General features: G+C 40.9%; 1 protein-coding gene across 7 annotated transcripts in view; it reads right to left on the reverse strand.

Moving 5' to 3' along the window:
• LOC134204299 (syntaxin-1A) overlaps positions 1-21,556 on the reverse strand; it is a 93,540-nt gene that overhangs the window by 50,294 nt on the left and 21,690 nt on the right. For 3 of the 7 annotated variants that reach the window (XR_009977828.1, XM_062679117.1, XM_062679121.1), the window contains exon 6: positions 20,637-20,747. The exons of 2 other annotated variants lie outside the window; for them this stretch is intronic. Coding sequence is in view for 4 of the 5 variants with exons in the window: in XM_062679117.1 (XP_062535101.1) it covers positions 20,637-20,747 (111 nt within the window). In the remaining variant the exon portion in view is untranslated. Of the gene's footprint in view, positions 1-2,060; positions 3,134-20,636; positions 20,748-21,556 lie in introns of those variants that run through there. 2 more of the 7 variants (XM_062679118.1, XM_062679120.1) reach the window with 2 other exon arrangements.

Consider the following 21,556-nt stretch of genomic DNA (forward strand, 5'->3'; position numbering starts at 1 on the left):
GGGAAAAATCTATTAATAGGACATAAAGTGAAAGTATATAGTCTGTTTCACGATAATCAGCAAAGGAAGTTCAATTCTGTTCCTTAGATAATATAAGTGAAAAATTAGTCAAGTAAGCAAAAAAAAAAAAAAAAAACAAAAAAAAAATTACATTCAAAAGCAATTTCAGAATAGTAAACTTTTCAGGTGAGGTGAATGCAAATTGGCACGAGCATTTAATAATTCATGGAACCGAACCTGCGCCTTTACTGGATGGCCTCCGAGCTGCTGTTATTAATAGATTATCCGGTTAACCACATTTGATAACCCACAACCAAACCAAACAAAAAAATTGAGCTCTTACTAAGGCTCAATTTTTCTCCCTTCAAACATATTTTATTTTGGGATACACCGGCTGATGTGTCTGTGGGTTGCAAGCGCATGATGCCGATAGACATACTCCTGGCGGAAGATGTTAAGTGCTTCAACGACAGGGAATAAGTGCAACAGCGACGAGAGCAGCTTCGCCTCTCAAATGGCAGAGAGCATGGGACACCATAGTAAAAGGTCTTTAGACCCTCAGATTAATTCCGAATATGTCGAGTTGGGTTAATAGAAAGCATGGTCAGATCAACTATCCTCTTACAGAGATGTTGTCTGAACAGCTGTTTTATAAAGTTCTTGCATAGGTTCGAATTCGCAGCATGTGCAGAGTGCCCGGAATGCATGGGCGTGGTAGAGTCGGGAAAGCATGTGATGTTTACATGCCCACGATTCAATGTTGAGCGACATGATATGCTGCTTGTCAGCGGCATGGCACGACCCCGGACAACCTCACTAAGAGGATGTCCCGGGATGAAGTTATTTGGAATGTGGTGAACACGCCAGTTCAGCAGATTATGTCGAAGCTGCAGCTGTGGTAGCCTCTTGAATAAAACCAACTACTGTGATGCTGGTTTGTTTAAGTCTTAGTCCGTAATGCCAAATTCAAGCTCTATTGGACAAGGTTTGGCCTCTAAAATTCTCTAGATTTGGAAAACCCACCAAAAGAACATATTTTGGATCCAAACTTCAGCAGATTTGAGGCAGCTCTTAATCAACAATTTCACGTCAACTGCAATACTCGTTCCATGGCAAGCCACTAAGCTAGAGAACGCGTTTTCAGATGGATTAGAAAAGAGTAGGAATCCTCTCCAATCCGTGCTGGTCGGGATAACAAACTTATCTCGAGTTCGGGACTCTAACCAAAGGCGAAATCGCAAAAGACAGAATCTCGAAAGGTAGACCTTCTTATGCATGTAACAAAAGGCGGAATATATCATATGGCAGAAATTTGTCATTTCTTTGTTTTACACAGACGTCTGTTTGAGGTAAGGAAGGACATATTTTATTCTAAGTTGAAGGCTTCTTCTTTAAAAGCACGCCCCTCCGTATATTTGTCTACTTTCCATTTATTGGAATCTCATCTCACAACTGAAACACTAGCAGCCTCTTAGTTTAGTATCCATTGAGCACTTCCAGAGTTATTAAGTGTTTGATTTCTATGCATCGGAAAGGCGAGAAAATTTCCCACCCAACAACCTTTCAGGCCGTATAGAGATCAGTCAGCTTCAGCATGGTATGCTTCGTACAAAGCGATATGCCTTATCGCTGCGCTTCGGAAGGTCTCCTCCCCACTAAACAACAAGAAAGCATGCATCTGGTCGATCAAAGTCCAAAGAATATCTTATCATAGAGAAAGGAGAATCATGAATTCTGCCTTTTGTGATTCCGCCTTTCGTGTTTCTGCCTTTTGTATCATTCAGCCTGTCGGGCAGTCATTACAGAACGTGTTTTCAGATGGATTCAAAAAACCCGAGCAGACGAAAATAGCTCAATTTATTTTCTGTTATCCAAACATGACAGGTAACATCTCGCGACATGCTCTCTGTCGAGACAATATAAAATTATGTAAAATGATATTTTCTCATTTTTTCTGTCTATTGAACTACTAGTTACCATTGACTTACTAACGACAACCTAAGGATTTCGATAAGGATTGACACCCAAACAAATCACAATAATCATAAGACAACAATAAATTCAAATAAATAAAATTCTTTAATACACATATACCAAATAACTTAAGCCCACTTTATACAAATATTACTTTCAGTAGTATCATAGCATTCATCCAACTGGAAAACATTTACAATGCTTCCTCTTATTAGACTTTTCTTGTACACCAATTTTGTTTCTAATAATTTCTGTTGTTCGTTCTACAGCTCAGTGACAACAAGCAGCCCTAGCGACTAAGTAGTATTTCCCAAAATCCTAATAACTGGTTCGGTTGACTAGTGCGAGGAATGTTTCACTCTATGTCTGTCTTCAAAGGACGCTTACTTAAATTTTGTTCTCCTAAGATCTACCTTTCCTAATATGGTTCTAAACTGGGGTGGCATTGCGCATATCGATTTGAAACGAGCAAATCATATAAACTGTCGTAGGAAAATGCGGTCGAGGCGAGATGCGCAATGGGGCCCCTGATTTGGCAGCAAATATCTATGGTTGTTCTTTTGTTGTCTAGACTTGTGCTTATTCTATGAGTAGAGTGGCGTGAGATTGTCCCATTTGAATTACAAGTTTACAGACTCAAGGATAGTCAAGATCGAGTGACTCTTCGTTACTCATCTACTCGTAGAATAAGCCTAACATACTTCTCTATCATATGTACAACTAAAACGAAACAACACAGCAATCAAATATTCTATATAGTGGAACGAGTTCCTCAACGATGATAAACGACAATTACATGACTATTATTCACTTTTTATCGTTTTACAATCAGAAATTTCTGATTTATTCGGCATTCCAACGACGGTGACATCTACTTAAAATGGTAAACATTTTGGAAAACTTGAGGTTGTGATAAGAAGTGTTACTTGTGTGCGTAGCTGGTAGCTCGCCATGATCCCTTTAAAACTACGCTTGCACTTGCACTCCTATCAGCGAATCAAGAATTAATGTCGAAGTACGTGAGGAATATTTAGGGGAATTATTCATCTCTCGGTGCAATATTTGGTTCTAACTTTGGTACTTATGTTAAGTAAATTGCTAGAAAGACTATTAAAATGATGAGTGTTATCGCAACGCATATGGCAATCAAGACAGCTTTCTGCAAAGAAGTACAAAATAGAGAAAGAAAAAGAAGAGAAACGAAAAAGAAAAGAAAAGTTTAATTATGGCTTCGCGATAAAGGTGCTCTTCACACTGCTGGCACACTTATGCTGGTTAGATAAAGGACGGCAACAACCAAGAACCCAAATTGATGGTGTGTAGGACAACAAGGAGCAATGAGAAGATGATATGAACTAGACTGATCGAAAATTGTTGCCAAACGTATCATCGGAATCAATTTTGAAACATAGATTTTTAGGCTTATCAGAATTATATGATTATCCAAAGAAAAAACAGCCTTGCGAATAACAAATGAAAGTTACCAATTTTGAATCAGTCTAATTACATTGAAGTTCCGACTACGGATTCATACCCCAATTACAATCATTGAAATGACGATGAAACGAAACGTCTTTTGCAAAACTGTGCGCTAACCATTGGAAGAAGCTACATTTACACAAGCAACGGCGGGCATGACAATAGAATGTATATAGAAATGGGGAGCAAATTATTTTCCACTTTAATAAACGATTGATTTTCCGGTAACCGGATAGGAACACAAAACTTCCCCGCCCTCTTTACAAGTTTGGATGATCCCAACGATCACACATCGAATGGACATTTAAGTTGGATGCTTAAACGGACAAATCGGAAATGTACACAGACACAAAGACAGAGATACGCCACAAATAAATGTCATGTCATGTTGCGCTTATGGTGCTAAATCATCAATTGACCTTATCAAAATGCTGATACAGCCACGACCTTTCAATCACTCGTATAATGAGCAGAATGTCATTCCATGAAGCCCAATAAATTGGAAATAACGAGCCATGCTACCACTTCAAACCTACATAAAAAGTACTGGAAAACAAAAATGAAAATTCCAGCACCGAGAAGTTCAATCGCATGAGAGATAACAACCGTTCGTTGTTGGAAGACGATGAGTAATGATAACCAACGTGTTTCAATATAACAGAAAATAATCAGCTTTTCAGTCGCTTTAAGTATGTCGTACCCACGATGCCAATATTCCAAGAAACCATTAACAAACTGCTTAAATAAAAACAAAATCAACAAAAACAAAATCAACACAGAGTCTGGAGCAGGTTCTATCACGAACGCCCAAATGGAACAGATATGAATGACATATGCCCGAATTAAATTCGCTCGAAGAGACCATTTGTTCGTTTGGAACAAACGGTTTGGTCAGGTAGGATTGTTTTCCGAATAACATAAGGAAATGCCATTCGAAATAAACAGGAAGTAAAAGAATGCTTAATCCATTTGCCCTGAATATGACACAAGAGAATTCTTTTATAACACCCATATTCCCGGTTAGGTACCTTGAAGAAAGTGAATTGTTTTCTTTAAATAATTTTAATTTTTTCTCGTTTGGAATAACACTGATTAGAATGATGGTGAATAGAGAAGGAATCAATTGCTCTTCGCATTTTCTGGAAGAATTCGTGCTTTAAGAGGAGAAGGTATAACCCATTAGGCATAAATACTTTAGGCATAATGGACGTCAGGCGCTACGAAGGCAGACATATGGCATCAAGATCGTAAAGGCAACCTGCAGTACGGGGTAATCGAAAACATCCTGATTAATATGGAATCACGGTTTGTGACGTCTCAAAGTATATGAATTAAGAAAACAAGCGTCCAGAGCTCCATCTGATCATATTGCGAGACATACATACTGTACTGCCGTGAATCTCATATCTTTGCTGGATTTCCTATTCATATGGGACAAATATGCGATTCACGGCAGTGTAGTAGCAATTTGTTTTTGTGTTAAAGGAGGATATCACCGCGATAGGTGCATTTGGAAAAAGGCGAACTTGCGGAAAATTAGGTCTCTCAACGATATCATTGTCCAAAGTGTTCAGCATCGAAAGCATAAGAAACGCAATGCTACGCTGTACACCACTTGCCCCGCTTTTGGCCAAGGTACACGCAACTGTCATATGAAGTCTGGTTGTGTGAATTGTACGAAAAACCACGCACCCAAGGATTGCCTTATTGGACGAAAAATTACTTGTCATAGGGCAAGTTTGTACAATCCCATTTAATTCCATTACTTAAGTGGTGGAATTAAATGGGATTGTACAAACTCGTCTTATGACAAGTGAAGACATTCCACTAAAAAGCACAAAAAAATTTCTTAACGAAAAAATTGAGCCTAAGAGAGATGCCGGTCATGAAAGCAGCAACCAAGTTTGCTCCAAAATATGCGGAGTTGCGGAGTAAGTAGGGGGAATGACGGCTTTGGCAGGTTTTGTTCTATTATTGGCAGGGGTTTTTTTATGTCTGACTATGCTCAAATTTGGCCTAAACATTCTTTGCATATCAAAAAACATTGTGGCCAAATTTCATAAAATTTGGTCGACAAAAACCCCCCTGCCAATAATAGAACAAAACCTGCCAAAGCCGTCTTTCCCCCTATATGGAGATCCGCAAAAAGGCGTCCACGAAAAGCAATCGTGATACTAAATGACGTCCCGTCTGTCCCTCCGGTACAATGTACAGAATCTGCCACCACTTTAGCCTCGTCGCCAAGCATTTCCATTGCCTTTTCTATCAGTGCAAGAACGTATTGCGGCAGCCACTGCATCCCCTTCGGCTTCACCTCCAGGGTAGGACAATATTGGACCTAATGCCTCCACCAACAAGCATCCTCTACTCCTCGGACTCGGAGGAGATCACTGAGCTAACTCTGTGTTTGAACCTACGACGGTTACGCACCAGTCGATCCAAAGAACAACAAATTCAGGCCGCTGCTTCAGCGGTTTTGGAGTTGCTTGCTATATATGGGACTTAAAGTCTCCATCGGTATCCTAAATCGGGACGCCTGTTCAACCAAGAACAAACATTTTGAGCTCAGTGACATTGACATCGCAATCATTGTCACGCATCTCAAGCATGAGTCGTGAGTAACGTCTACATACCAGATTTTCGTATCGACAGAAGGAAGAGGCGTAGCCATTGTTCTGCGACGAAATATCGACTGGCTAGCTTCCCGCATTGAATCATCGAAGCCCAGGAATTTCTGCAGAAGTTCCTCCAGGAATTCCTCCAGAAGTTCCTCCGGGAATTCCTCCAGAAGTTCCTCCAGGAATTCCTCCGGAAGTTCCTCCAGGAACTCCTCCGGAAGTTCCTCCAGGAACTCCTTCGGAAGTTCCCCCAGGAACTCATCCGGAAGTTCCCCCAGGAACTCATCCGGAAGTTCCCCCAGAAACTCCTCCGGAAGTTCCCCAGAAACTCCTCCGGAAGTTCCCCCAGGAACTCCTCCGGAAGTTCCTCCAGAAACTCCTCTGGAAGTTCCTCCAGGAACTCCTCCGGAAGTTCCTCCAGGAACTCCTCCGGAAGTTCCTCCAGGAACTCCTCCGGAAGTTCTTCCAAGAACTCCTCCGGAAGTTCCTCCAGGAGTTCCTCCAAGAAATCCTCCAGAAGTTCCTCCAGGAAATCCTCCAGAAGTTCTTCCAGGAAATCCTCCAGAAGTTCTTCCAGGAAATCCTCTGGAAGTTCATCCAGGAAATCCTCCGGGAACTACTCCTCCGGAAGTTCCTCCAGGAACTCCTCCGGAAGTTCCTCCAGGAATTTCTCCGGAAGTTCCTTCAGGAATTCCACTATAAGTTCCTCCAGGAATTCCTCCGGAAGTTCTTCCAGGAATTCCTCCGGAAGTTCCTCCAGGAATTTCCCCGGAAGTTCCTCCAGGAATTCCCCCGGAAGTTCCTCCAGGAATTTCTTCGGAAGTTCCTCCAGGAATTTCTCTGGAAGTTCTTCCAGGATTTTCTCCGGAAGTTCCTCCAGGAATTCCTCCGGAAGTTCCTCCTGGCATTCCTCCGGAAGTTCCTCCAGGAATTCTTACGGAAGTTCTTCCAGGAATTCCTCCGGAAGTGCTTCCATGAATTTCTTCGGAAGTTTCTCTACGAATTCCTCCGGAAGTTTCTCCAGGAATTTCTCCGGAGGTTCCTTCAGGAATTCCTCAGGAAGTTTCTCCAGGAATTCCTCCGGAAGTTCGTCCAGGAATTCTCCGGAAGGTCCTCCAGGAATTCCTCCGAAAGTTCCTCCAGGAATTCCTCCGAAAGTTCCTCCAGGAATTTCTCCTTAAGTTCCTCCGAAAGTTCCTCTTAGAATTCCTCCGGTAGTTCCTTCAGGAATTTCTCCGAAAGTTCCTTCAGGAATTCCTCCGGAAGTTCCTCCAGGAATTCCTCCCGAAGTTCCTCCAGGAATTCCTCCGGAAGGTCCTCCAGGAATTCCTCCCGAATTCCTCCATCCTCCCGAATTCCTCCTTCCTCCAGGAATTCCTCCTTAAGTTCCTCCGTAAGTCCCCCCAGGAATTCTTCCGAAATTTCCTCCAGGAATTCATCCGAAAGTTCCTCCAGGAATTCCTCCGGAAGTTCCTCTAAGAATTCTTCCGGTAGTTCCTCCAGGAATTCCTCCAGTAATTCCTCCGGAAGTTCCTCTAAGAATTCCTCCGGTAGTTCCTCCAGTAATTCCTCCGGAAGTTCCTTCAGGAATTCCTCCAGGAATTCCTCCGGAAGTTCCTCCAGGAATTCCTCAAGGAATTTCTCCGGAAGCTCCTCCAGGAACTCCTCTGGAAATTCTTCTAGGAATTCCTCAGGAAGTTCCACAAGGAATTCCCTCGAAAGTTCCTGAAGGTATTTCTTCAGGATTTCCTCCGGAAGTTGCTTCAGGAATTCCTTCGGAAGTTCCTCCAGGAACTCCTCCGAAAGTACTACCAGAAATTGCTCCGGAAGTTCCTCCAGGAACTCCTCCGAAAGTTTTTCGAGAAGCTCTATTCCTCCGGAAGTTCCTCCAACCATTCTTCCATTAATTCCTCCAGAAGTTCCTCCAACCATTACTTAGGAACTTCCTCCAGCCTTCAGGAATCACTTCGAACTTCCTTCAGGAATTTTCTTCAGGGATTCCTCCAAAATTGCCTAAAAAACATTCCTCCAAAATTCGTACGGAAGTTTTTCCATGAATTCTTCTGTAAATTTCCCCATGAATTCTTCCAGAAATTCCTCCGGAATTCCTACGATGGTTTTTCCAGCCTCCAGAAATTGCTTCGGAAGTTCCTCCAAGCATTCCTTCGAGAGTTCCTTCGGGAACTCCTTCGGAAGTTCCTACCGGAACTCCTATGGTAGATCGTTCCGGTAATTACTCAAGAAGTTCCTTCAAGAATCCCTTCGGAGGGTCCTACACAAATTCGTTCGGAAGTTCCTCATGGAATTCTTTAAAACGTTCCTTTCGAAATTCCATGGAAATTCATATGGGAGTTCCTTCAGGAATTTATCTTGGAAACTCCACCTGAATATTGTCTTATTTGCCTTATTCGTTAACAGTCTGATTTATTTGTCACCGGAAGTTCCTCCAGGAATTCCTTTGACGAAAGTTTTTTATGGAAATCTTTCAAAAATTCCTTCCGGAAATCCTCAGAAATTCAGATGAAAGTTCTTCCAGGAATTCCTCCGAAAACTTCTTCATAAATGCCTCAAGAAATTCCTCCGGAAATTTGTCGTATTTTTCTTGTCTTATTTCCCTTTTTTGTTGAATATCTCGGCTGTGCATATGCACAGCACACACAGATAAAAATACACAGAAAAAAATAATGAAAAATAAACAGCGCGTAAAACTTGGCATGCGGAAATTTACGCCATTCTACGCTGAAATTGTCCTCTTCCTAACAAGATTGCTTACAACTTGTATACAATAATGACGATTCACGTCAAATATTGTATACATTTAGGCTATATCCTGTGTGGAATTACGCTAATAATGGCGTTCCATTTATGTGCATGATTTATAGCGTAAATTTCAGTGAATTTTTCTATCTGTGTATGTTGTGATTTTGCACATATGCATATGCACATATTTGGAGCGTGCAAATAAACGTAACATTCAACCGATCTTACTGTTCTTTTGAATCGAAATAAATTTAATCTGTGCTTGCTTGTAAAATCCAATCAAATTTAATTGAATATCAAATGCTAATTCGTTTGATAGAGTTCGCTGCAATTTTACACGTCGTTGAATTTTCAAAATTATTTGCTGTGCATGTTTCAAAATAGACAAATTGATATGAAATTTGCGAAAAATAATCCACGTGTCTTCAGGACAACTTTAAACACAGTTGGCAAAAAATCAGCACTTATATTTTTCACAACTTTTAACAATAAAATAAAATTCATTCAGTGAGTGCAACTAATAGTTGGATATTTGAGTTTTCGAAAAGTCACTTCAATCTGTCAAAAAACTAAAAGAGCAGATTTTTCGCCTACTGTGTATGACAACTCTGCGAGTCTTAGAAAGACACGAACTCTCAAGCTCCTGCTCTTTATTTAGGCGTGATAACGCCTACACCACCAGACCACTTAAAGGCCACATTTGCGAAAAAGCTATCAGAATCCGAATAGCTCTTTTTTGCAAATTGAATATCCTTCGGATGCTTGATTTACCCAATCGTCACATGTGATTTACTGTTGTATATCCACAGTCAAGTAAGGGGCCGTACACTAATTACGTAAGCATTTTTTCTGGGATTTTAAACCCCCCCTCCCCCCATGTAAGATTTCTCCCATATAAATATTTTTTTATTTATATGGAGCGTAAGAAAATGGCAGACCCCCACTCCCCCCATACGTGCTTACGTAATTAGTGTACGACCCCTAAGCCCACATTGTTTATTATTCAGAACTTAACACACTACCCGGGCAAAGTCATGTTTTCAGAGCATGAGAGCATATTTTGGTTTAGACATCAAATTGAAATCATAATTTGTTTTCAAATATGAAACATAATGATTGATTACATATTTTGATCTCATTTTGCTATAGATTGACATCAAACTTTGCACTTATTTTGTTATCGAAACCAATATAATTATTAGTTTTCGATATGCTCTCATCGAAAACAGGATTAGATTTCCATTTGATGTTACAGTAAGATTTTTCTGCGTTCTACGTTTTGTTATTTCAACCGTCCAAAGAGATAACAAATAAAGTAATCACATTCGGCGATTTCACAACATCAAAACATGTTATCGATTTGCTCTCAAGCTTTGCTCGGATATGCCCCCAGCAACGGGCTGGGCGAATTTTTAAAGAGTGTGAATCCAGTTGTGTAGCCAGACACAAATTATAAAACGTAAACATCGGTTGATGAATACTTGCAGTCTTTGCGTGATCTCTGCTGATACACATTTGTCTTGGTTTGATTTGTCGTATTTGATTTGTTTTATTTATCTGCATTTTTTGTCTGCTATTATTTGTCTTCTCTTACTACTGATTTACTACTACAGATTTACTGACTTACTACTTACAGACAAGTATCATACTAGATACTTGTATTATTTCTCTTGTCTTGTCTTATTCATCTTTCCTTGATATGCTTTTCTCATTTGTCTTATCTAATACACCCAGGTTTTTTACACGGTTGGAATTCATTAATTTCCCGGTTAACCCGAACTTTCACAGCTTTTTAAATACCACCTGAATTTTCTTTGATTTTTGTGAATTTTTTCGTGGGGTTATCTCATTATTTTATTGACGCTGAAGGTCTTAAACGACTAAAACCAAACCGTGTAAAAAAACCTGGGTGTATATCACATATCTTATTTTAATTTATATACTTGTTTATCCCTTGTTAACAAATGTTAAAATTGACAGACTCAACACCACTCGAATGGGAATTTTTGCCGTGGACTGAGAAAAAATATACTGTATTTTTGTTAAGGATCCATAGTATGTACTTTTTATTACACCAAAATGCATACAGAAAAACAGAAAAATCAATAACTAATTTCTGAATCAATTCCTAGACTTTTGAACACTGAAAAGAAACAGCCTTGACAACAAAACTGGAGTTTTTTTTAGAAATTGATAAAAAAATAGAGACGCTTTTATAGAAATTTCTAACAGAAACATATTTTTTGAAAAAAATGCGATTTTTCTTGGGTTATCTGCTGCAACTTGGGCTTAACAAATGCATCAATCATTGAAGTATCATCACTATTGATATACCCGTCACCGAAAAATATCAACATATTGATGATGAAAAAACCCTGCATGACCGTAGAAACCCTATTTAGTAATCATACATTTTGACTGAAATAGAAACCCATTTTTCCTAGATTAAAATAAATTAAAGGGAATCGATAAGCTTGACACAGAATTCTTGACGAGATATAATAATGTTATTATTCCAGTACAAAATAAATATTTATGATAAAATGTCACGGCAGAGGGAGGCTTCACAAAACCCACGTGTAGCTTTTGACATAGCAGCTACATATGACTGAGCTGTACGTAGGCAGCAACGAGTTGATCCAATTTCGAGGAACAGCTCACACATAGCAGCATCAAAAACACCGCAACGCAACGGTCGGTACATTTACTTCAGAAGGCATCACAGGAAGTGAAAATACCACCACCCACTAAACTCCCGTTCAGCATTCACCGCTGAATGGTACAGCAGCAGGAAGCTACCTGCTAATTACCAGAGGTCACCAGTGGCAAGACCTTTCGACGCAAGAAAAAAAAACGAAACACATTCTCCTAGCATCAAGCTGACGAAACCAAAACCGGTAAACAGGAATAAATCTCGGGTAATTTGTACCCTTCAGTTTTCCTCGTGTAGGTTGTCGGTGCCTGGCAGGCAAACAAGCCGGATAAAATTTGCAAATGCCACCCTATGGCTGTGGGATGAATCTACCGAGGGTAGGCTCTGTTGTTGTGCTGTGCCATTTAAAGGTGAAAGATGGTTCGGTACCTGAACTCAAATGTTTTGAAGTAATAACAGAGGATTACTAAGTAGTCTCTCATGAATTTGACTGAAGCAGCTTGCTCACATCCAAGTCTGTTCTTGTACAAATAGTGGCAAACTTTGTAAAATAAACTTCAAGTGACGTTGGTTCGCAACGTTGGTTGGTTTAAAAATTTACTTCAACATTGTCTACATGAAAATAAAGTAACAAACGAAAATCAGTTCTCTTTCAAGACTTCATCATATCATCATATCTAGCTTAATCCATGTAGACCCATCGAATGAAATCACAATGGATTTCAGTATGAAAACAGAAGGAAATGAGAATTCCGGCCTTAGTGGTGCATCGAAGCGACACCTACGTTCCACATTTCACAAAAGTTAACGATGCTGGTGGTAAGTAAAGTTCGTGGCTGTGACACACCTTCAAGGTACCACCACGTTGTCCCTTGCATATGGAGGTATATGTGCTGATAAGACCCATCATGCTCCACGCCCACAGGCAGGCTGCCAGTTTGGCATCTGACTCCCGAGCCGTGGATAAGTGAAAAAAGGACAAGCAACGGATGAATAAAGCGAGTGGCCCAGTGATGGTTGTTTGCCCAGATAGGCATCATCCACATCACACCACCGAGACGAAGAGAGACGAAACGAAAAGTAAGCAAACCCCTCCGGCACGGACTGACACCGATCTTAAGCTAAAGCTGAGGATAATGTGCGATAGATGGTATTACATTTTTTGAGCGATATGATGTAGGCACGTGGAATTCTTTTACTGTTAAGAAAAACGAGAAATCAAGGTAGGATAAAAGGCCACATAACGCCCCTCTCCCCTCGGGAGGTCTTTACAGTATTTTCGCATTTTTAGCATGTTTGAGCAAGATGTATAAACCGCATAGGAAATATTACCAAGAATACGAAGTTGTTAAGCGCTGAATTTGGTGAAAGATTTGTCAAAATTTCGGAAAACTTTACAGAGGATTTAGTAATCGTTAGACATCTCATCATAATATTAAAATAAACAAATTACAAAAAAAACTGTCGAAATATACCAAATTTCAAAAAAAAATAAGTCTACAGAGATCTAGGATGCTGCTAAGTATGACAATCCAAAGGTTCCCCCTAACGCATGCTACAAGACTGTCTTCCGTTATGGTCGTTTTGTAAGGCTCAATCCTTTGAGCTGATAAAATGACTGAGTGAGTGAATGAAGGGTACGTGCATAAAAAGTTTCACTTTTGCGGCAGGCAAGAGTGCCTTACAGATGGTAAGTGAAGAGTGGCTTACAGACTCAACAATTTTAGTGGGTCGATTCTGAGCAGCCCAACTCCACAATATCGGGATTACCTTCCCATGTGTCTGATTATTGGTTCCTTTCACCGCTAAAAACTAGATTTATTATGTAGTCGAACTAGATTCAATACATTGATTGGAATAAACATAAAGAAAAGCCCGGTTTTTTCTGAAATCTTTTCAATATGTATGATACGAGACGCTAAAACTATTTTATTATTTTTATTCGCTAGTGATAAACCGCTAAATAAACAAAATTCACAAAACAATGAAGGAAAATAAATGAGATGTAAAAGACTTTTTCTTTGTTTTGTTTGAGACAGATTGATGAGGTTCAGAATTCAAAAAGTTCTTGAAAATTCCACCAGGAGAGGCCAAAGTTGAGCTGAAAAAACGCATCCTTTACCTCGCAGTTAATAACTGTGGAATATAGATAGTGGAATATATAGATGAGCGAAGATAAATCCTCTGTCTCCAAACGAACTGCCAAACGTGTCTCCAAACGAGCATGACGTCACGATTTCAATGGAAAAGTTAAGGGCTGTGTCGTCATATGCACGTGTGCACGGGCAAAAAAAATCGACTCAGCCATGCTTTCGCTCATCTATAGATTCTACTATCTATACTGTGGAAGTGCTTAATGAACACTAAGCTGCGAGGCGGTAATCAAGATTTTTTATTTACAGGTTATCCGACTTCGTCAGTAGATGGGAATAACCAGCGCGAGGGGGAAACATACATTTTCAGTGCAAAACGTAAACAAACGAGCATAAATTCCATACAAAAATCCAAGATGACTGATTTGGGGATATTGACAAGTCGGATAACCTGTACATAAAAAAATCTTGGCGGTAATGTCCCTGTGGGGAATGTAATACCAATTAAGAAGAATAGGCGCTTCCCAGTTTAAAAATTTGATTTAAACGAATAATAATTATTAATTCACTGAAAGTAGAGTTTATACAAAAAGTGGTTTGAAATTTGCATGGATATTATTTGAAATATTTAGAATTTTCGGTTTTTTTATGGTTTCCACAGAAAAGTCTTACTAGGAATTCCGAAGACTATTCTTTGGGTTTCAACGGCAATTTCCACCGAATGTTCAGAATGAACTTTTCTGAATGTTTCAGAAAAGCGAACCCTAGTACCCTAGTAGACATAATTTAGAATAGCAATATTTTTCACTTTCTTCGAGTTATGGATATTAAAATGTGTTAGTACATATAGCTTATTCGAATGTCTAGCTAAACATCTTACATCCTACTCTAAAATCCAACCTTTTGCAATGCCATCCTCAAATTTTCGTTCTACTTATTTCTATGGCTTTCTGATATCATAGTAAGAAGAAGCAATTGAATTGAAGTAATTTTAACAAAACAGGTGTAAAAATGACTATTTGCTTCCATAAGAATATCACTGTCCGGACAGCCGGGGGACAGCTGCCGGTTAGAAGAAACTGATTTTGCACCACAATTACATGACTTATCTAACAAATCATGATCATTATTCAAAATATGGCTGTTATTGATCATCTGATAGGATGCTTCCGATCGAATTTGATCTTGTTGATTCAAACCTTCTAATAAAAGGTAATAAAATTTTGATCATTTTTTTTAATCTAAAATTTTGAACAAAGTTTTCAACCTAAGAATCTAATTCTCCCTGCAGCTGAACGACTTTGAAATAGCTTTCCTTTGCACTACATAAGATGGTGAAAGAACCTCTGGAAGTGTCGTTTTGAGAAGTGTCCGGTGTTGGGAGGTGTCCGGCGCTGGGGGATCTCCCCCTACAATAATACAATTAAATTTTATCGTAATTGCAGCTTTGATCTGCCGTTAATAAAGGCCGATTATCAAAGACAGTTTGTATCGATTTAATCTCAACAAATCAAAGGATTTTAAATCGGATCACTTCAACATGGCGTCTTCTCCTAACAAGATAGAGCAATGTTTATTCTGCTGAAAGACATAATCGACATAAGACGATGTGAATTGGGTCCAATGTGGGATGTGCAAGCAGTGGGCTCATTTCTCCTGCGCTGGCGTAGACCAGGAGTGGATAAGTGGTTTGAAGACCACACCAAGAAAGCAGTAGAGCAGCCTTCGACCGTCGACTTTCAAGGAGCGTATCCGCAGGGAACAGATCTTTTGGAAGCGAGTGCAGGTTTTAGCAAAGTTGGTGAAAAGCCAAAGACTGCGAGAAAAGTGCCGATACCTTCCGAGAATGAAGACGAATCGGACGATGAAAGTGAAACAGGCGAAGAACCGGAGGACCAGGTGAAACGCAACCAGAGCCGCCATAAAAGTGTACGTAGCAGCAAAGTTTGTGATGGGTCGGGCGAGTAGGCAGAATAACGCGAAATCAGCTAGCCGCTCGAAACGAATTGTCACAACAGCGCCATCCAACGATTCGCGGTGAACGAGAAGTCTGACCGTTGTTTATTAGCAGCTTCGAATACACTACAGTTGCTTGTGGATTTTCAAACCTTGAGAATATGAAACGTCTACAGCAGCGGTTCTCAACCTGGGGTACATGTACCCCTGGGGGTACCTTCGCCGGGCCCAGGGGGTACCTCGGACAAAAATGCATAATGGCGGAGTTTATGCAATTTTAATCAAAACTTATTGATAAAATTTTTATATACGTATATTTTTTTCACAATTTTGTTTTGCTCATAATATGCATGGCGATCGGGGCCCTACTTAGCCGTGCGGTAAGACGCGCGGCTACAAAGCAAGACCATTCTGAGGGTGACTGGGTTCGATTCCCGGTGCCGATCTTAGCAATATTCGGATTGGAAATTGTCTCGACTTCCCTGGGCATAAAAGAATCATTGTGTTAGCCTTATGATATACGAATGCAAAAATGGTAACTTGGCTTAAAAACCTCGCAGTTAATAACTGTGGAAGTGCTTAATGAACACTAAGCTGCGATCCGGCTCTGTCCGTAGTGGGGATGTAATGCCAATAAGAAGAAGAAGATGCATGGCGATCAGTAACTCAAATATTATTGAGTCATTCCCTTTACAATCAGCACAGTGGATTAGGGGCAGTGGATAAAAAATCAAAAGAACAGAACGACGAATGAACCAATTAAAATCTTCTATACCATCTACCTGATCGAAGCAAAATGTTGAATTATATTTTCTGCTATGCTTAATATGCTATGCAGATAAAGATTTGCTTCTGAACTAAATTTTAGAGTCTACACGTTTGGAAGCTTCCATTTGAGAGACATGAAAGCTTTTTTCCGCAAAGCTCAGTTGCTTCGTTGCAAGAGGATTGGAACCAATCCTTCTACGCTGCTCGAAAGCCTCCTTTCAATCAGCCCGGAGGACCCCTTTCAAGAGGCTCGAAAGCCTCCTTTCAAAAGGCCCGGAAGCCTCCATTCAAGAGGCCCGAAAGCCTCCTTTCAACAGGCCCGGAAGCCTCCTTTCAAGAGGCCCGGAAATCTTTGGAAGCCTCTTTCAAGAGGCCCGGAAGCCTTCTTTCAAGAAGCCCAGAAGCCTCGTTTCAATAGCCCCGGAAGCCTCCTTTCAAGGGGCCCGGAATCCTCCTTTCAAGGGGCCCGGAATCCTCCTTTCAAGAGGCCCAGAATCCTCCTTTCAAGAGGCCCAGAATCCTCCTTTCAAGAGGCCCGGAATCCTCCTTTCAAGAGGCCCGGAAGCCTCCTTTCAAGAGGCCCGGAAGCCTCCTTTCAAGAGGCCCGGAAGCCTCCTTTCAAGAGACCCGGAAGCCTCCTTTCAAGAGGCCCGGAAGCCTCCTTTCAAGAGGCCCGGAAGCCTCCTTTCAAGAGGCCCGGAAGCCTCCTTTCAAGAGGCCTGAAGCCTCCTTTCAAGAGGCCCGGAAGCCTCCTCTCAAGAGGCCCGGAAGCCTCCTTTCAAGAGGCCCGGAAGCCTCCTTTCAAGAGGCCCGGAAGCCTCCTTTCAAGATGCCCGAAAGCCTCCTTTCAAGAGGCCAGAAAGCCTCCTTTCAAGAGGCCCGGAAGCCTCTTTTCAAGAGGCTCGGAAGCCTCCTTTCAAGAGGCACGGAATCCTCCTTTCAAGAGGCCCGGAGGCCTCCTTTCTAGAAGCCCGGAATCCTCCTTTCAAGTGGCCCGGAAGCCTCGAAATCCAAGTGACTCGGAAGCTTTTCTCCAAGAGCTCGGAATAATGAAGATTTCAGCCAATTTTATGTAGAGTCATATAGCCCGTTAATTTTTAGTTGTTTTTTTTCCACGTCACACTTATGTTCATTTAACAGCAAAAAAATGAACAGGGGGTACCTCCATTTATGCGAAGGGGTACCCCTCACGAAAAAGGTTGAGAACCGCTGGTCTACAGGATTGTCTTCAAGGAAATGCGCTTGAAGCAGTAAGAAGCAGTTGAAGCCGCATTTGATTCCAAATGTGATTTGCGATCTTCGAAACCTATTTGGCAGGCCGGAGAAACTTCTGAAGACATTGATGGTGAAGGTTAGGAGTACTCCCCTCCGAATGCTAACAGACTGGAAACTTTCATCAACTTCCGAATAACAGTGAAGCAGTTGTGTGATCATCTGGAAGCTGAACGATCAGGAGATCACCTCAAAAATCCGATGCTGGTACAGGAGTTAGTCGATAAGCTTCCGCCGATTTACAAACTGGATTAGGTCCGATATAAGCGTGGGAAGCCCATTGAGGATGTTCACGAACTTCGCAACAGACATTGTCGCTGACGTGTCCAAAGTTGCGGATTTTTCTTTACTGTCGATAAACGAGAGATCGCGTGCTGGAATAGAAAAACCCAGAAAGGAGATTTTGCATGTACATGATTCAGCTCACGAGCAAAGTGAAGACTCGTGTGGTGAAGACTCAAGTGGTGGAGAAGTCGTCCGGTCATGCTGGATTTGCAAAAGTTCAGATCATCTGATCCGGGCTTACTCAACATTCAAAGACATGAACATTGTAGCGATCAGAAGGCAGCAGCTCTGTGAAGTCTGCCTGAATAAACATGGTGGTGGACGCTGCTTTTCGATGATCCGGTGTATGGTGCAGAGATGTAATGGAAACCACCATCCTCTCTTGCATCGAATAGAAGAATCGGTACAGTTGCAAAGGGCAAAATCGAACTGTTCCGTCATATTTCGAATGATGCATGTAACGCTTCATTTTGGTAAACGACAGCTTGATACGATCGCCTTTCTGTCATCCGCTACTCTAATGGACGAGAGTACGAGACGGTGGCCGAACGACTGAAAGTCGAAGGAACTGAGCCGCAAATTGTCACGTGGACATGAAACATAAAACGACTAGCGAACCAGTCCAGAAGGGTAAAATTAAAGATTTCGGCAAAGAGATCCAAAGAAAAAATTGATTTGGCGAATACACGAACAGTGTCTAAGCTGCAGCTGCCAAAACAACATGTTCGATACGAACACACTTAGTTTTTATATCTGCAGCTCGGCAAACATCCGCACAGCCGTACGCCAGCACAATAAAAAGCTGATATTCCGGCAAAATAATGTTTGTTAGCTGATTTTTGGCAAATCCTTTGCTGATTTTCAGCACTTTTGACAGAAATCTCGGCAAAAAACATGTTTGCTGGGGCACAGCTGTGCGAATCTCGGTAAAAGTTGACCATTTTGCTGAGATCCCGGTTAAAAAAATTAAGTGTGAAGATACGGTAAAGCGACACACGCATCTGGCAGGTTAAGGATTGTTTATCAGAGCTACCAATGATTCTTCTAGGATTGGACATAAAAATATTATCGTGCTAGCCTCATGATATACGAATGCGAAAATGGTAACCTGGCTTAGAAACCTCGCAGTTAATAACTGTGGAAGTGCTTAATGAACACTAAGCAGCGAGGCGGCTCTGTCCCAGTGTGGGGATGTAATGCCAATAAGAAGAAGAAGAAGATATAGAAGCGAGAAGAAACGAGAGTTAAAATTTGTTTCTTTCATTCAATTGCAAAAGGATTGGAAGCATATCTCTAGGATAATCGAAAGCCTCCTACCAAGAAGCTCGGAGGACTCCTTTCATGAGGTTCGGAACCCTCCTTTTATAAGGTTCAGAAACTTTCTTCCAAGCGGTCTGAAAGCATTCTTTTCTTTAAACTTTCTCTTTTTTAGAGCCTTTTAGGCTCGGAAGTCTCTTTTCGAGAGGCCCGGAAGACTCCTTTCAAGAGGCTCGAAATTCTCATTTTAAGCAACTCGGAATTCTACTACTCTAAACTCGGAAACCTTCTTCCAAAAGGACCGGATGCTTTCTTTAATACTTTTTTCCTCTATACTTTAAGTTGTCAGAGTTTTTTTTTTCGAATTCCTGAAGAAGTTTTCAGGGAAACTAAAAAGAGTTTCATGAGAAAATTCAAAAAATAAATGACTCGAAGAAACTTAAATAACCATTCAACGTGGAAATTAGTTTCCCATGCAATTGAGAAGAATTCCACATGTAAGCTCAAAATAATTCCGAATAATTTCCAAAGCGCTTTCTGAAGAATTTCACGAAGAAATTGAGAATAGGTTATTGAAGGAACTTTGAAGAATTTTTAGAAGAAAAAAATCAGAAGAATTTCTCAAGATATTTAGAAGAATATTCTTGAGATAGAACTCTTAAAGGAAATTGAGAAGAATGTCACGAACATATTCAGAAAAATTACTCGAGGAAATGCATAGAAATGTCCAGAGGAAATTCAGAAAATAATCATACTCTTAAAAATTCAAATGATTTTCCTGCGAAATGTCTTCGAGAATACATAAAGCTTCATCTCATAAATCTTATGTTCATCCCATCAAAAACAAATCAATGAAAAGAAATTAGATTTGTTTCTTATTTTTGTATTTTTTTCGGCAGTGAACACCCATGTTAAGTAGAAAGACAAGAGGGATTCTTTCGCCACTAGATGAATATACGTTAAGATAAAAATGGGAGCAGTTCTACGACTTTTTACCTCACAATTGATAAATACGTTTGACATAGTTGCTTAGAAAAGGTAATTCAGTATCAATTACGACACATTTTGATGCATAACAATTAAAGCAATTTAAGTTCAAAAGAGCCTCCAGCGAACTCCATTGAACAAATATGGAATAACCTCTTTGTTACAGGGTTTTCACCCACTACTATTTGCGAGCTATTATTATATCCTCTAATGCTGTAAACAACTAGAAAGGAGAAAAACATATTCAGAAGACCCTTCACCAGATCCGAGCCGCGAACAACGATACAAAACATCATTAGCCGAGTTAACGTCAATCGATCAGTAATAAGTTAGTTTCTGAGGTTAACTACAATCAACGACAACAGCAGCAGCGATATCTCCACCCTCCGAGCGGGCACCCACCGAGGAAAAGCCAGCAGCGCTATTCTCGGTGTTGCCGCTGTTGCTGTTATTGTCCTTCCTACACATATATACAACCGCACTCATACGCACGAGAGGATGCGTACCGCGGGAGTGTGCGCTCATCATAAATACCTTTCTTGCTTTGGACATGTACTTGTTCGCCTGAACCAGTTCCTGTTGACCTTGTGCCACATAGTTCCCGCTTTGCTCAACATGGTACTCAATTCGGTCCACCAGGTCGCCCTTTCGTTCGACGACGATGGTCCAGGATGACATTCGACGGCACGCAGATCGGTGGTCGATTGCGATTTTCCGGTCGGCAGCGAAGAACGCGGCGCCGCAGCGAGAAGATTCAGTTTCCGATGGGCGGATTGGGGAGTTCGGTTCGCCGGGGAGAATTTGGGATTGGGGAGGATTTCGTGGGAACGGGAATGGGATCGATTCAAACGATTATAGCGTGAGAGAGGCATTGCCGGAGAGGGAGGATATTTATAGTAGCGAGAGACGCCACCGGCACCGGCCGAGGTTGTGGCGGAGGAAGAAGCGGCGACCACGTGACCGTGTTCGGAGGAATGAAAACTCGGAAGAACCCGTAGGAAAAAGAGAGAGACAGTTGTAGCAGTTGTTGTTTTGGCGATTTTTATGGTTTTGGTTGTATCAACAAGGTTTTGTTTCGGTTAGTTTAGCAGCATTGGCGAAAAAACAGTGTTAGCCAAATTGAGTTTGCCGATACCGGAAATCGTTAGTTGCAGTTACAGAGTCAGCATTCGATTCGATATACGTGTAATTAAACATCCCAGTGAAAAAAAAATATAGTGCAGTTGGTGCACACAGTAGATCAAGGCCATTCATAATTGATGAGACGTGAATTATAGTGTGATATCCATTTTCCCGCGGATTAGTTGCACCGAGCACCGGATTTGTCACATTACACAAACGTTTAACCCATTTAGCATTCAGAGCACATACATACATTGTCGCACATACACGCGCATACAGACACACATAGATATCATATAATAGTTATTTTTATATTAGTATTTCGAAAAGCA

This window comes from Armigeres subalbatus, unplaced genomic scaffold (genome assembly GCF_024139115.2).
Source record: "Armigeres subalbatus isolate Guangzhou_Male unplaced genomic scaffold, GZ_Asu_2 Contig515, whole genome shotgun sequence".
NCBI classification, from domain to species: domain Eukaryota; kingdom Metazoa; phylum Arthropoda; class Insecta; order Diptera; family Culicidae; genus Armigeres; species Armigeres subalbatus.